This window comes from Brassica napus, chromosome A2 (genome assembly GCF_020379485.1).
Source record: "Brassica napus cultivar Da-Ae chromosome A2, Da-Ae, whole genome shotgun sequence".
In the NCBI taxonomy this organism is placed as follows: Eukaryota; Viridiplantae; Streptophyta; class Magnoliopsida; order Brassicales; family Brassicaceae; genus Brassica; species Brassica napus.
In genome coordinates, this window is record NC_063435.1 from 29,171,563 (window position 1) to 29,187,840 (window position 16,278).

The 16,278-nt window shown below is 36.9% G+C and overlaps 5 protein-coding genes and 1 non-coding gene across 6 annotated transcripts; 2 read left to right on the forward strand and 4 right to left on the reverse strand.

Moving 5' to 3' along the window:
• Positions 1-353: 353 nt before the first annotated feature.
• LOC125588885 (U-box domain-containing protein 38-like) lies at positions 354-2,554 on the reverse strand. The gene has a single exon (XM_048760817.1). It carries the CDS (start codon positions 2,203-2,205, stop codon positions 559-561), a length of 1,647 nt encoding a protein of 548 aa, XP_048616774.1. The 5' UTR covers positions 2,206-2,554; the 3' UTR covers positions 354-558.
• Positions 2,555-2,889: 335 nt separating this feature from the next.
• On the reverse strand, positions 2,890-4,397 carry LOC125588888 (short-chain dehydrogenase RED1-like). Its single transcript, XM_048760818.1, has 3 exons — positions 3,910-4,397; positions 3,660-3,819; positions 2,890-3,579 (listed from the first exon to the last, which is right to left on the reverse strand). Exons 1-3 carry the CDS (start codon positions 4,247-4,249, stop codon positions 3,222-3,224), a joined length of 858 nt encoding a protein of 285 aa, XP_048616775.1. The 5' UTR covers positions 4,250-4,397; the 3' UTR covers positions 2,890-3,221.
• Positions 4,398-4,492: 95 nt separating this feature from the next.
• LOC125588893 lies at positions 4,493-4,878 on the reverse strand. Its single transcript, XM_048760826.1, has one exon. It carries the CDS (start codon positions 4,821-4,823, stop codon positions 4,605-4,607), a length of 219 nt encoding a protein of 72 aa, XP_048616783.1. The 5' UTR covers positions 4,824-4,878; the 3' UTR covers positions 4,493-4,604.
• A 7,496-nt stretch (positions 4,879-12,374) lies between these two features.
• LOC125588896 (transcription factor TGA1-like) lies at positions 12,375-14,576 on the forward strand. Its single transcript, XM_048760837.1, has 8 exons — positions 12,375-12,629; positions 12,715-12,795; positions 12,905-12,964; positions 13,046-13,123; positions 13,215-13,278; positions 13,354-13,625; positions 13,805-14,032; positions 14,116-14,576. The coding sequence occupies exons 1-8, from the start codon at positions 12,390-12,392 to the stop codon at positions 14,266-14,268; spliced, it is 1,176 nt and encodes a 391-aa protein (XP_048616794.1). The 5' UTR covers positions 12,375-12,389; the 3' UTR covers positions 14,269-14,576.
• Positions 14,577-15,052: 476 nt separating this feature from the next.
• On the forward strand, positions 15,053-16,055 carry LOC106382881 (50S ribosomal protein L29, chloroplastic). The gene is made up of 2 exons (XM_013822963.3): positions 15,053-15,455; positions 15,729-16,055. Exons 1-2 carry the CDS (start codon positions 15,120-15,122, stop codon positions 15,909-15,911), a joined length of 519 nt encoding a protein of 172 aa, XP_013678417.2. The 5' UTR covers positions 15,053-15,119; the 3' UTR covers positions 15,912-16,055.
• Positions 16,056-16,171: 116 nt separating this feature from the next.
• On the reverse strand, positions 16,172-16,256 carry TRNAM-CAU. Its single transcript is given in 2 exon segments — positions 16,172-16,207; positions 16,219-16,256. It is a non-coding gene; the product is annotated as a tRNA-Met (tRNA).
• Positions 16,257-16,278: the final 22 nt, after the last annotated feature.

Sequence of the window (16,278 nt, forward strand, 5' to 3'; positions counted from 1 at the left end):
GTCTGAATGCTAGATCCCGTTGCCATATACGAATGATTAATCTTAAAACTATTAAGCTTTGGTCTAAATGCTAGATCCCGTGAGTCAAATATAAATTAAGCCCATTTGATAAGATAAAAGCCCAAGACGAACATTCGTTGATTTTTGTTTCCTGCTGCGTACACGAAGTAAGAGAACAGCTGTTTTCTCCCCTGCGATTATCGTTACTTGTTTCTAACTAAAGGTTAGGACTGCAAGTTCATCTTCTCCTTCTCTACCTATCTCCTCTAGACTGATTGATATAAGCTCACCAAGCTCAACAGCACTCACTCATCAAGCATTTGGTTTATACTGATACATACAAACAAGACTACTTACACATTAGTAAAGCTTGGATTAATGTAAATGTTTATGTTACAAAATACCCATAACACATCATATATTCACATCACTCACGCTTTCTTTGTCATTTCTTTTCTAGTCAATCATCATCACAAAGTTACAAAAAAATACATCACAAACATTTTCCAAATTTTTCTCTCTATACAAACAAAGCATGAAAGAAGAAATAAAATGTGATTAGAAGCCAGAAGAATTCTGAGTGACCATTCTGTTCCGACCACCACCACCTCTAAACCTCGACCGTATCGACCCGTTCGAGTCAAGAATAACTCTGTCCCAATCAACCGTCCCTTCGCCATCATCCTCCTCCTCCTCCGGAACCCTCTCCCTCATCAACTGAAGAATCTTCTTCGCCTTCTCCCTCGCCCTCTCCGTCCCCCTCTCCTCAACCTCCTTCAACACTTCCACCACCCTCGCCTCCTTCGCCAACCCCTTAAACCTCAAACTCTCGTGACTCAACGCCAACAACGCCGCCACGCAATTCTCCCTCGCCGCCGCCGAGGACCGACTCTCCTCCCCCCTCCTCTCCTCCTCCTCCCTCAGCTTCCCGACAAGTATCCCCACCGCGTTAGCATCAAGCATCGCCGACCGCCCTTCGCTACAACAAGCCAAGTTACATATAACCAAAAGCGCTCTACTCGCTGACTCACCAGACCGAACCAACGAGAACAGAACCGGAACAGCTCCAAGCCTAACAAGCTTCAACCTATTCGTTTGGTTTAAAGACAAATGATACAACGCTAGACCCGCGTCGTGGCGCGTACGGTCACTCTCGGCCGCTCTAAGCGCGTGGAGAAGCGGTTGAAGCGCGCCCAAAACTCCTATAGGCATTTTATTATCGTCTTCCAACGAGAGGCTAAAGATCGAACCCGCGGCGTGCTCTTGCGCCTCCTTGGACCCTGACTTCAAAACATCTATCAACAAAGGGATGAATCCTAACCGTACGATCGTTAGCTTGTTGGTCTTCTCGAGAGATAGATTCACTAGAGAAGCTAGAGAGTTCGTCTGCACTAAGCTGTATCTAGACACGATCATGCTCTTGAGGAGAGCGAGGATCCGAGATGAGCATAGCGAAACTCTAGCTTCGTCTTTCGTCCGAGTCATCTTCCTCATCATGATCAACCCCTGCTCCTGATCGAACACGTCGGAGCTTTTGAGCTTGTTGTAGATCTCTTCCTCCTCCGGCGAATTCGCGGCGGCGGCGGCGGAGAATTCGATTTCGGAGGAGGAAGACGAAGGGGAGAAGCAAGCGGGGCGGGTGGTTAGAGGGAGAGGAGTAAATGGGCTTTGGGCCACGATCACCGATTCATCAGAGCTTGTGGAGTTGAAATCCCCAATGGGCTTTCTCCGGCCCATTAGGTCAGAGTCTGCGTGGTGGTATATCACGGGAGCTCGGTCCGCCACCGCTCTCAGCAGCTCCTGCTCCGACACGCGGATCTCCACTTCCGACGGCGGCATCTGGTGCCGGAGATTGGTTTCCACGGCGGAGTAATCCGGCGGTTGTGGCCGGTCGACGCCGACGGAGTCGCACCAGCCGTCTATTGTTGATTTCATGTTACGGTTAGGGATTACTGTAGAGAAATCCGGCGGATTTTCGTTAAGGTCATTGAGTTTGGGGATGAAGCCTAAGTCGCGACAGACTTGGACGCAGACACGTTCGAAGGTTTGACCGGAGGAGACGACAACTGGGTCGGACATTATTGTTTTTGAAATCGGACATATGAATTCAACTGGAGGTTGTTGTTGTTGTTGGTTCTGTTCCTGTCTTGATGAAGAGGATCTGTGGCTGAAAGGGTTCCATCTGAGCCGTCCGCTTTTACCCATCTTCTTAACAAAATCAACGGTGAGGAATTGATGGTGAGAATGATTTTAGGGGGAGAAATTAGGGTTTTGAATCCATGTTTGTGGAAGGAAGAGGAGATGAGAGGGTAAAGAGAGTCGTCTCTGTTCTTCCTCTTCCTGAACTACTGACTTTTTCTTTTCTTTTTTTCTCTCTTTATTAAATTTTAACTTCAGACATGTATTTTACAAAATCTTGACCGTAGATTAATATGGTGGACCATTGAATATTGAATTAGCTCTCATAGTTCATGCATTCTTTATAACCTTTTTTTTTGGCTTTCTTTTTCAGGGTCAATTGTTCAGATAACTAATTAGAAACAAATCTGAATATTAAAGACTTGATTGAAATGATTTTTACATTTATATTTTTAACTGTAAAAAAGTTTGTAACTTATTTTGCTATACGATTTCAACGGTAGGTTTGAAATTTTTTTAATGATTTATATTTAAACTTCTTAAAGTCAAATATAAGTATTTTAGATGTTTTGTTTTCTACAACTAAAAATGAATAGGAAATAAAAATATGTTGTTTTAAAAAATAAATTATAAAGCATGATTAAAAAAAAGATCTATGGTTTAAAAATTATTTGAACTGTAGAGAGACCCTATAACACTTCTAAAATACTTACCAATCAACCTTTAAAAGTATTTTACATTTATTGTGAATGTGAAATTTAATAATAAATTCAGAATAGTGACAAATGCTATATTCTTCAGTTTTGTTGGAAGTATATTGATCATAATTCTCACAAAACACACACATTGTTCCTTGATGGATTATATTACCTAGTATTAGTAGGCTAGTAACATACTTCAGATAGATGTGTGATAAGGACCAGACTTGAGGCTTACTGGGATCTTATTCTGGACTGTGTTGGGCTAAAGAGCCAATTACTATGTCTCTTATTCTGGACTGTGTTGGGCTTAAGAGCCCATTATTATGTCTATGTGGCTTCTGTATCTAGCTTGTTTCATGGTTAATATTTGGGTGAATACATTCAAACAGTTTCTTTTGGCCCTTTTTTCATGAAGCTCTTAGTCAGGAGAAAATCTTTGACGGAAATGGGCAAATGGTGCATGATCGCCGCGACGGTGGACAACCTCCCTGTAGAATACCAAGCCGGTGGGTGTTCCTTCAGGACCACTGATACCACCTCCTTCGCAAACGTCTCTGCAGGTATTGGCTTAACGTTTTGCGACAAAAACGCCCTTTCACGGATAGCTTCTTGGAAAGGCTTATATAGTTTCAGCTCAGGTAACTTATCGAAGCTCGATATCCCTGAGTCGGATATGTTTGATTGAATACCTCCTGGGACGATGTTGATCACATCAATCCCAAATGGCCTAAGCTCCAACCTTAGAAAAATAAAGAAAACACAAAACAAGATAAACCATATGATCAAGCTGACAAAGAAGATTGCTGAAATATAGACAACCTTAATGTGTCTGTAAGAGCATGAAGAGCAGCTTTTGATGCAGTGTAAACCCCTGCCCATGGTCCTGGTGCCATTGTGCTGATACTTCCTATGTTCACAATCTTTCCTTTCTTCTTTGACGCCATGTGAGGTACAACAGCTTGAGTCATCCTCATGGAACCTGCAAAAAAAAAAAAAAAACTTTACTCAGGAATTTTAACGAACACATTGTGATCATGAGAGAATTTGAGACATGTTTTAATTTACCGACCGAACACATTGGTGTTAAAGGTGTGCTCCATGGTCTGAATTGGAATCTCAGCGAGTGGACCGACGCATTGAACTCCGGCGTTATTGACCAGAACATCAATCTGACCGAACTTGTCGATAACTTCCGAAAAGACTTTATTCACGTTATGTTCTGACTGAACATCGAGCTCTTGTACTAAAAACTTGGGATCTTTCGTCAAATCGGCCATCGTGTTCTGCGATCGACTCGTCGCCACAACACGACAACCCTTCGACGAGAACTCACGAGCCAGCGCGTTGCCGATTCCTCCGTGTGAGCATCCTGTGATGAGCACCACTGGCATCTCCTCGCTGCTTCCCATTCTTAACTCAGATTAAAAAAGAAAAAGGTTTATTTTGCACCAAAGAAAATATGATGCTTCTTTTATGAGAAATCCAAAATTTAAGGATCGAACTGCAATAATTACGCCGAAGTCTCTCAACACATGAAATGGATGATGAAGTTTTAAATGTTATGTTTCTTCCCCTAGAGTTTTTCAACGTAAGGAGCGTGGTCCCCTGAGATTTGTTTTTATTAATCAAATCATATCCAAAGTTTGATTAAGTAAACATAAATTTACATTTGATTAATTCAGTTATTTACTTATTTACATAAACTCAAACAAATACATAAAAAAGCAGAGAAAGGAAATTAGATTATGATGAACAAAGTGGAATCTAAGCAGAGAAGAAGCCATGTGAGATGGCAAGAGCGAACTGAGATTTAGCTTCAAACTTCTTCATCAAACTCTCTATCTTCTTCTCGTTGACTCCTATTGTCAACTTCGCCGGAACATTCTTCCACCAATCAAATTCCAACGACGCTGATTTCGAATCCGCCGTCTGTCTCACCCTCCGCTCATACTCCTCCGCCACCAAAATCGCTATGTCCGCCATGTCACTCTCTCTCTCTCTTGCTTTCGGTTATCTCCGGTTATTGCTTGTCTCTCTCTTTCGTGTTTGGTTATCTCTGGTTCCATACCAATAGATAATATTTATACTGCCTTGACGTGCGGCTTTGGATAAGGTTCGGTCTGTATTTCTCTTATTTTAAGTATTTTTTTATTAATATAAAATTTGGTAAATGGTTTTATAATCGCTCCCAATCTGTTGGTACCGGTGGTTTTCGTTGGCAGGTGGACACGGTCGGTTTTACTTTTCTTTTTTTTTCTAATGGAAATGTTTTTAACATTAATCAGTGTTTATCGTCGTTAATAAAACCATATTAAAAAATAAATCAGGGATTATCTAGATAAAATATTAGTTTTCTGTGGAAGATTGTTGAGTGCTTGCTTACCAAGGTCTGTGACATGTCATTGACGTATGAATTATCTGATAAAATACTAATTCAGTGTGGAAGGTTGTTGAGTGCTTACCAAGGTCTGTGTCGTGTCATCGACGTGCGGAACTAAAAACTAAGGGTCGTAAACTGGACAGAGTGACACTATTCTCTACGGTTGAGAAAAGACGGGTGTGTCTCTCTTTCAGTTTGTGTTCCACACTAAAATTGCTTTAAGCCCATTTGTAAAACTAAACCCATTAGTAAAACTTAACCCATTTGTAAAATTATACAGATGATTGTTTCCAACTTAATTATATGGGCCTATTTCGATGAAGAGTCTCACATCGGTTGACTACATGGTTTATGATCATTCTCTGCACTCAAAACGGATTTCTTTACAAAGGTTACAGTTAGAGTTCAGGGAATATTACGTTCTTGCCAAGAATTGGTTTCTATAATATGTCTGTAAGTCTTAACTATTGTGAACGTAAAAATCTGTAAAACAAATAAAATAAATCCTGATAAATTTGAATTTATAATTAATATGAGATCTGATTCAAAATACGGTTGTGTGCATGACAAAGAATATAATCTGAAAGGAAAGTGAACGTAGAGAAGAGAACAAAGTAATCTTAAATCGTGATAGTTTTGTTGTTTTGCTTGAACAGGCCAAAGTCTTCAACAGTTGCGACGATTAGGAGTTTTTTTCTTTTCTTTGTCGTTGCTGTTGAAGAGGCAAAGGCTTCGACGTTTAGGAGTCTTTTTGTTGTTATGTTTTGTCGACTATTAGGAGATTAATTTCGACTATAAAACCAGTATAATTTTAAATCGAATATTTATCTAACATATTCACTGTAATACCCAACTTACTAAAGCATGACACGTTTACACGTAAGTAGATAAGTGGGATCTAATTATAACATATGACGTCTTTTCCGAGTCTCGTAGGGGCGTGGATCCCCTGACTTGTTTAAATAATTCGTTTAAAATTAAAAGTAAGCTAAGTAGTTATTATACTAATTTGCTGGGTAATCTTTCTTTTTCTTTATCGAGAATCTCTTCTCAAATAATTCTTAAAGCACTCGATATCTCTACCAAAGAATCAGATCTAGAAAAATATGTGTTAATATGATTTGCTTTAGCTTGCCAATACAAGACTATGAATATGGCAATTTTACTTTGACGTAATTAATTAATACGGTTTTTGGAAAATTATTCTAAGAATATATAAAGACTAAAGTGCAAAGTGAGAGAAAAATCCTCCGACCTCTCTCTAGAAAAGATTTTTGGAATCGCGATCTCCGACCGGCGGTGTGGTTTCTCTGTACCACCGTCGGTCGGGAAAAGTTGTTTTACGGCGATGCTTAATCTTCGATTCTCGCGTTCTCTTCCCGGCATGGACTGTTCCGGCGGCGTTGCATGTCCGGCCCCTGCTCCGGTGTCGCATCTTTCGATTGATGGGCGACCGGCTTTGACTCCGGAGACCACACCTTCTTCTTCGGTGATGGTCTGTCGGCACTTAGCTTTTTTGTTAGTGTTGGTGGTTTTATTTCTGGGTTTAATCGGCCTTTGCTTGATTTCTTTAATCCGTGGGGCTGGTTTTAATCTCGGATTTGGTGGCTTGGAGGCTGTGGATGAGATTTCGAATTGATCGATGATGCTCTCCGCTTAAGGATTCCAGGCACTGAAAGGTTGTGATGCAGTTTCTCGTTTCCGGTGTGTTTACCGGCGCCGTTTAGTTTCTCCGGCGTGCTCTCTCGGGGTGAGGAAAGTGGAAGGCCTGGATGACGCGTGTACCTCGTTTGGTTGAGGGCTAACCACGTGCCATATTCTCGATAAGAATCTCGACGTATGTTTGTCGAGTGTTGTTGTTTGGTCAAGGTTTAGTGTTACTGGGCTTTGAAGCCCAGCTGTTATCTCTTTTACTTTGTGCTATAGTTTAAGTTTTGTATCAGTTGTATGTTTTTTAAATGGTCCTTGTACTATGTGGGTTTTGACTTTTTAATAAAATAAGATGGCAAAAAAAAAAAATAAAGACTAAAGTGCCTAGTTAATTTACATGGTCGTATGACGAAAACAATGACCCAAAACGTCTTCTCAATCAACACTCTGCAGGCTGCATGTATGCATGCATAATGTGTCTACATGAGCACATATCAAATGTATAATAGTCATGGTATTAATACTATAAAATCCATTAACAAAAATACGATTGTATAATAAATCAGATATGGTCCATCGCTGGGGCCCAGATATTGCCTTACTTCTAACTTCTATTAACCCCTTTAACATCCATTATTTAATAAAACGTTGGTATTAATTCCACAGTAGAATTTTTCATCAGTCCTATTGGTAAAGTTTGCCTCTCATCTAGGCTCATGCACGTGCCATTGCATGAATCCAGTTCTCTGCCTCTACTCAGCAGATTATTGATTTTAATTAGATTCTAGTCTATGAAAGCAAGATTCGATTTACATATCAATGATTCTTCATGTTGGTGTCAGTACAACACTAATAATGTTACTAATTTCTTGGTTGCATTGTTTTTTCTTTTTGGCAATTGTATATATATGGCGGTGTGTCTCGACCAATATTGTAAATGGTAATTTTCTTGGAAATTTATGATACAAATCATTTTTTTCAAAAACCAAAATCACTTTATTTAAACGTAAAATTGTATAACTAGTTATATTTGATCAGTTAAAAAAAATAGTATCACATTTCAAATTCATTAATAAGTTATATTAGATAGATTAATTAGTCAGATGTTCAAATTCATAGCATCTCTCTTTGACAAAGGCAAATCCCATAGAATCTATATTTGTATTTCGAATAAGTATAGCTATTGGTTTAAAACGCTATACATAATATTAGGAAAAAATCTACATAGTATTAGTTTAAAAACTCTACATAGAATTAGGGGAAAGAAACTCTACGCAATTCATAATTTAAGGTAGCTATTGTATATTCTAACCGGCATTGCATTACATAATTTACGTATGATTCTTACGTTTTTTTTTAACAATTATATAACTTCAAATTTTATACCACTAAATATACCACTTTCTTTCTACATTTTTCGTTATTTTGTTTTATCTTTTCTACTTATTTTCAGTTTCACTATACGGTCACTATATATGGTGATAGTATCACTTTTAGGGTATCCACAACGCAAGTACCTAAACATGTACCTAGTAAATATAAAATTCAGAAAAAAACAAAAAAAAAAAAAAATAGAGAGGAAAATAAAGAATCGACTGCTCCCGAAGAGACTTCAACAAATGCTGGAGAGACTTTAAAATAGATGGCATCTTCTTACTAGTTGATGGCAAACAATTATTGCATCAGTTATATTTTTAGTGATTATTGGTTTATTTAATAAAATCCAATTTAAAAGTTCTCAAATTAGAATTTTTGGGGTTTTCATGATTTCGAGAATCCAACATAATATTTATATTGTAAGTATAAGTTTTTAAAAACTTCTTATGAGATATCTCCAATAAAATTGCTTTAACCTCGTTCATGCCAAAAATTAACAGGAAAAGAATGAAAATCCAAACACGAGGTATAGCCACTAGTGGTGGCAAAACCACTTTATAAGATAGCACTTGGAAATAATTCTACAAATGGGCAAAAGCTTAGTGTTTAATGTGTGACATATCTTTTTCTATCTTCTCGCTTAATAATTATATACAATTAAATATTTTATCCATCTGGAATAAAATTGATGTATATTAATATGTGGATATAGTGTGAAATGAAGTTCACCAATATCCATCATATAGTATGGATCGGACGGTTAAAAAGCCAACATCATATGAATTGCGTAGCTTTACACACAAATCATTTGCACGATCGATGTTGCATCAGAAAGAAAGAAAAAGATCAAATTATATACAAAATTATTTACTTATTAAGCTTATCCTGGAGTACTCCTCTTACTAGACAAACCAATATATTAGATCATGCATCTTTTATATATAGTTTCTTTTTTTTTTTGATCAATCATCTTCTATAATTTCTTAAAATAATATATCTCATCGTTATTGTACCTAATTTATGAAACTTATCTTCTCTCTCCCTATGTGTATATGCATGTCCCCTGAAAGATCTCACGTCATGTATATATGATTTATCGTAAATTTATCGTAAATGTTTTAAAAGCATTGTTCGTAATCGTAACCCTCGATGCTATATATATATATGCAATCTTTTGATAAATTAATGCTATATAGACAACACATAAAAAACTGACAACAAAGTAGTTATAGTTTCTAAGCTAGAAATAATCAGTGTATAATGATAGGTTTATGGTCTAAAATCTAATTGTGGGAATCAACTAAGACCTGCACAACTTTTTCATTAACTATTTTCTTTTTTGCTAAATATTTGAATTTCATTAGAAAATGAGAGAGTTTGTTAGTACAAAAGAGTTAAACGGGCTAAGCTACCCCTGCCAAAAAAAAGAAAAACAGAGATAGACTACAAAAAACTAATAGAACTCGGGAAGATCATTCATATTTCATTAACTATTTTCTACAAAACTGCAGCCAAAAAATGATTTTTAATCATAATTAAAATGCATATTGTCTCCTATGGGGTTTGAAGAGCCAATCTGTTTGAATACACCAATTAAAAGTTGCATTAGGTGATTCCTTCACGTTATTAACTCTAATAGTCTAACGTGTTTGGACTTCCAAAGGCTAATAACCAAGTTTAAAAAAATAAATTATACTCGTTTTCCACAATTATGATTTTATCATCCACAAGAATAATATATGCATGGATTTTTTCCTCATATACATTAGCATTATCATCTTTTGCAGTAATTAACAAAATACACATTGATTAGTTCCGAACAAGCCATGCTTGCCGTTCGCTTATTTGCTTAGCTGATATTATAGTGATGCATCAAGTGATAAAGTATTAACAACATGTAAAAAAGAAAGATTATAAGTAGGTTTAATTAGTGAGACAGCTATGATATTTGGATAAACATCAGTATTTTTATATTTGTAAAGTATAAATAACAGCTTCTCGAAAGAAAAAGTCTTTGATTACGGATTTTAGTTAACTAGTATTTATTTTAGAAGTAGCGGTTATTACGTCACAATAATCGAAGCAGAATCTCGGCTTATCTAGTCTCCATACTCCCACTCATGACGACGCGAGTATAATATTGTCTTCTCTTGAACTGCTAAGTTTTATTCCAGAGAAACTCGAGTTGAAAGAAAGATTTATTAGAATTTTTATTAAATTGTTTATAGTTTTTTCAAAATACCAAGACCGGTTTCTAAAAACACGATCAGCTTGAAGGCTTCCCGTCAAAACACCGACGCATGCGAGGGTCATAGAAGCCACACGTTCATAGAAGCCAGACGTGCGCAAGGTAGAACCTTGGTTTCTTGAACAAACTATAAAAGGAATTCAGTTCAAAAAAAAAACTATAAAAGGAAGATAATAAAAAACGGGTCTACCTGGTGCGCACATCAGCGAGAGGTAGTGGAGACGTGACAACTGAATAAAAAACGAATAATAATTTCAATTTTAGTTTAATTAAAATAATAATTTTATGGATATTAAGATTCGAATCATACATATTAATTCGCTGCTAAATCAAAAAAAAAAAATTTGGTGCGGAAAACAGTTTGTTTGTTCTTTTTTTCATTCATTCTTTTTGCACTAATCGGTACAAAAATGTATGTGATAAAATGGTACACTCCACAAAATATATTAATACGTAGGAAAAATAGCATATAGACATGTAATAATTTCTTTTACTCTATGTAGCTGCGTTATGCTTAAAGACAAAAACCACCGAGAGAATACACACACAAAAAAAAACTAAACGATGCATAAATAGTAATTATTAATATATCTTTCTGACGATGGAAGTTTTCAAATAACTACGTCAAATGTCTCATTTAAGTTGTCGTGTTCTCTTGTGATTCCTTTTCTTCTTCTTCTTCTTCTTGAAGATGAGTTTTTGAGATAGAAGGAAGAGCTTTTAGCATCCATTGGTATCCAACTTCGTACTTCTTGGCTTTACGTCCGGTCTTGTCGCTAAAGCCTTCTTTCTTTCCTTCATGGTTTTGGCCACATAAGTTGGCCTTCTCCAAGCCACCGCCTCGACGCAAGAACCCATCAGAAGGTTTGGATTTAGATCTCTGTTCTTGAGTTTGCTTTCTCCGTAGACAAAGCAAGAGAGTGAGTGAAAAGTCAGAGATTTCACGGCGTCGTTTATGAATCAAACCCTTCCACTTTGACTTTACTCCTGTTTATTCTAATCTTGTTATCACTTAAAAAGTCTAAAAACATTTTTGTTTTTATATTATTGGTTTTTTATTTTCTTTTTGTTTCCCATTTTCTCTCTTGATCGATTGTATAAACTTGGTGAAGTACTTCAACATGTTTTCTGTGGGTTGCTTGGAGTTGAAGCTGTTAATGATTCGAATATTGCTGAGAGTTGTGCTGTATTACAAAAGTTTCAATCTATATCCTTTGTCAAAAAAAAAGTTTCAATCTATATCAACTTCTAGAACATGCGTGCTTGACTTCATGATTGTTGGCTATCTTCTTTTAATTTCACCTTTTAACCATAGTTGCGTACAAGAATTTAACTGTTAATCTTGTTAAGTTGGTCCACCTTTAGTGCTGAACATAAAGTGACATTCTCAATAAGTGCAAACTTGACTTCTGAAGCGTTTTTTCTTTCTTTCTTTCTGATTAACACATGATCTTATCTATTAACACCCTTCAAACACTATTGAGGATAAGGTTCTTTGGCAAAGTTATAGTACTTTGTTATTATCAATGGAGGTCATGGATTATAGTAGGAGGACGAGGGATTGGGTGATAGAACAGTTAGTTAAAAGCTCTTAACCTTTATCTTATTTTAGCTGATCATTACAAGACATGTTTCACTTATGATCTCTTTTGGTTTTCTCCAAGGTCTTTGGGAATTTTCATGAACTCTCAGATTTCTTTCTTTGTATAAAATCTTTTGAGTATGGAAAAAGTGGGTTTGTTATTTTCTCCTGTTTTAGGAATCAAAACCAAGAACTATTACAACTTTTACTATTTTCTTTGACTCTTTATGATCTATCTTTTTTTGTGTGGTTAAGACCTAATACCCATCTTTTCTGATTGGCTCTTTGGAATTCGTGATTTGTTTGGTTTATATGCTTTCACACATTGTCCTAATAAGCTTTGTATTCTTCTTAAAATTTGCAGTTGAGGGAAGTATGAATTCAACATCAACACACTTTGTGCCACCGAGAAGAGTTGGTATATATGAGCCTCTCCATCAGTTTGGTATGTGGGGAGAAACTTTCAAGAACAATATTGGCAATGGGGGAGATATGAACACTCCTAGCCACATTATTATACCGAATAATCAAAAACTAGACAACAACAACTTGGTAATCTTCTTGCTTTCCTTGTTCTTTTAATCTCTTAAATTCATAATCCTAAATGCTTTCATTCCATGAAACCACTTCTTTGTAGTCAGAGGATACTTCAAATGGAACAGGAGGAACTCCACACATGTTTGATCAAGAAGCTTCCACGTCCAGACATCCTGATAAGGTAATTCCTAATGACTATTGCTTTTATCATTTTTATTTACCGTGGATCGTATACACTGAATGTTAACATTGTTTTTTTTTGCTAAAACTGAATGTTAACATTGTTACAGATACAAAGACGGCTTGCACAAAACCGCGAGGCTGCTAGGAAGAGTCGCTTGCGCAAGAAGGTATGCAAAAACTTATCACATTATTTACTCCCTTAGAACTTAATCTTTTTTTATTTATTCATTGGGAGATTCTGTGTGCAGGCTTATGTTCAGCAGCTAGAAACAAGCCGGTTAAAATTAATACATTTAGAGCAAGAACTCGACCGTGCTAGACAACAGGTTTAATGAGAGCAAAATCAAAATATTCAGTTTCTTTCCTTTTCAAAAACATATCGCAAAATTCTCATAGAAAAATTGGATATAATCTCAGGGTTTCTACGTTGGAAATGGCATAGATACTAACTCTCTCAGTTTTTCGGAACCCATGAATCCAGGTTTGTAACAAAAAACAGTATTGTAGTCTTTCTTGTGTGACAAGGATCAAAACTTAAACATCAAGAATCATACAGGGATTGCTGCATTTGAGATGGAGTATGGACACTGGATTCAAGAACAGAACAAACAGATATGCGAACTAAGGACTGTTTTGCAAGGGCAAGTTAGCGATGTTGAGCTTCGTTTGCTAGTTGAAAACGGCATGAAACATTACTTTGATCTTTTCCGGATGAAGTCAGCAGCTGCGAAAGCAGATGTTTTCTTTGTCATGTCAGGGATGTGGAGAACTTCTGCAGAACGGTTCTTCCTATGGATAGGCGGGTTTCGACCCTCGGATCTTCTCAAGGTAAAAGGCACAGTGTTAAAAATTTTATGAAATTCCAACTTAAAACCAATTGGAGATAAATGGATTGAACGAAGTTCTTTATGTACTATCGAAACATTTGATGTGGAAACTTATATTCTCACACTGCGACTATAAAATGTTCTTGAGTCCATTATAAAGATTTTCTTGATTATTTGCAGGTTCTTTTGCCACATTTTGATGTCATGACGGATCAACAGATACTAGATGTATGCAACTTAAGACAATCATGTCAACAAGCTGAAGACGCTTTGTCTCAAGGTATGGAGAAGTTACAACACACGCTTGCGGATTGCGTTGCAGGTGGAAGACTTGGTGAAGGAAGTTACATTCCTCAGGTGAATTCTGCGATGGAGAGATTAGAAGCTTTGGTCAGTTTTGTAAATCAGGTACAAATCATACCAGTAATCTTTTGTTGGTTTTAAGACGGTTAGTATCAGTTTTGTTGAGTTGTTTTGCATTGTTTCTCTAGGCTGATCACTTGAGACACGAGACATTGCAACAAATGCATAGGATTTTAACTACACGACAAGCGGCTCGAGGGCTATTAGCTCTTGGTGAGTATTTTCAACGGCTTAGAGCCTTGAGTTCGAGTTGGGCAACTAGACACCGTGAACTAACATAGATTTTGAGTTTTTTGGAAACAATTGAACAAGAAAAAGACCACCAAGAAGAATCAAGAATGAAGATGTGTGCATCTTTAAAACAGAGGATTGATTACTCGGAACAAATGGGTGTTACTGCCGGTAATTAATTTTTATTTCTGCGGTGGAATCAGGGAATTTGAGAAATATATTGATAAAGCTGTAAATATCAGAAGAGGGAGCTGAGTGCAACGATTTTTACTTTGTAGCTTTTATAGAGAAGTTTTTCTGATGTTTGTTTGAATATATAGAACTTGGTTCCTGATAGATAATATAATACATTAGTGTATGTGGGTGTTCGAGTTATTAACAATCATCTTGAGTATTTTGAAAATATAGAACATTCAAACTAACGGTCTTCATCTTGATTATGTACGATCACACTATCATTAATAAATATGTTAAGAGTTAAAAAAAAAAAGAACATTCAAGCAAATTATAAAATAATATAAAAATTCACGTATAATATTTTTCTCACATCACACTAAAGTATATTTGTATTATACTAAACCTATTTACATTATATTTAATTTTTCTTATACATTTTGTCATTAAACCAACAATAATTGTATTACTTGAGATTAGAGACACAAACTTTTTATTTAATCAAACAAACTGGATTAAGAGGATTTCTACTTTAAAACTTTTCTAAACTAGAAACTATAGGTAATGTTTTTTTTGTATAAACTATCTGCAATTTAGATACTACTGGGAAACTTTCGTAATTAATGATAAATACAGGGGCAACGGAGAGATATAAGAGAAGCCTCGTCCCGACAGTTTGATTCGTTATCTTCTCAGAACTCGCGAGTGAAGTCTTCTTCTTCCGACAATGCTTAGCCTCTCTATCACCTCACCAGGGACAGCGGCGACTTTCCTCAGAGGAGCTAGCTCGGCGACTTCAACCTCGTCTTCGTTCCATGGCGTCAGAATCCAGCACGAGGTCTCCGCTCGCGTGCCGGCGGCGACGGTTTCATCGTCGTCACGTAAACAAATGGGGGTGAGGATGTCGAAAAGAGAGGCGGAGCTGAAAGATATAAGGGGGAAGACGACGGAGGAGCTGAACGAGGAGGTGATTGACCTTAAAGGAGAGCTCTTCATGCTCCGTCTCCAGAAATCGGCGAGGAACGAGTTCAAGTCTAGCGACTTTCGCCGCATGAAGAAACAAGTAAGAGCTTCTTTCTTCTTTGTTAAAATTTTAATATTTTTTATTTATACAAATTTGGAGGCTTTTCTATTTTCTTTATGTAAATTTTCTTCAAAAAAAAAAAAAAATTATTAGAAACCAATGAGTCTTGAGCTTGTTGCAATATCTTGTGTAGTTATTTAAGTGGCAATTAATTCACCAAGCTAAAGGTATGTTATTTTGGCTGTACTTTTCTCTTTTTTTTGTGGTACTTAAGAGATGTATGTTATTTTGGTTGTGATGTGATTAATTTAGGTGGCGAGGATACTGACGGTTAGAAGAGAGAGGGAGATAGAGGAAGGGATAGGGAAGAGGTTGTCTAGGAAGCTTGACAGGCAGTGGAAGAAGAGCATTGTAGTCAGACCACCTCCTTCTCTCAAGAAGCTTCAAGAGGAGGAAGCTGCTGAAGAGGCAGCTGAAGCTGCCAAATCTGCTTGAATGCCCCAGCCATTTGATTGTTCGGTCTCTTCTTCTTGTTTCCTTGGGATGTTATTGTCTCTCTGTTGTTGCTTTTTTGGTTTATAAACTCTCCTCATCAAGTAGTTTGCATATGAATTATATGGTTTAATGTTTTTGATCCCAGAATCTATTACCAATCTGACTGAGAACCAAGTATTACACTCCATACGGCTGAAAATTAAATAAAGAATGTCGTTCTGTTTTGGTTCAAACGTATGCAGCAATGAAAGCAAAAAAATTGGGGCGAGAGAGGCTCGAACTCTCGACCTCAGGATCACTCAATAGCTATGAGACCTACGCGCTAGCCAACTGCGCCACCGCCCCTTTGGATTCTCTGGCTACTTTA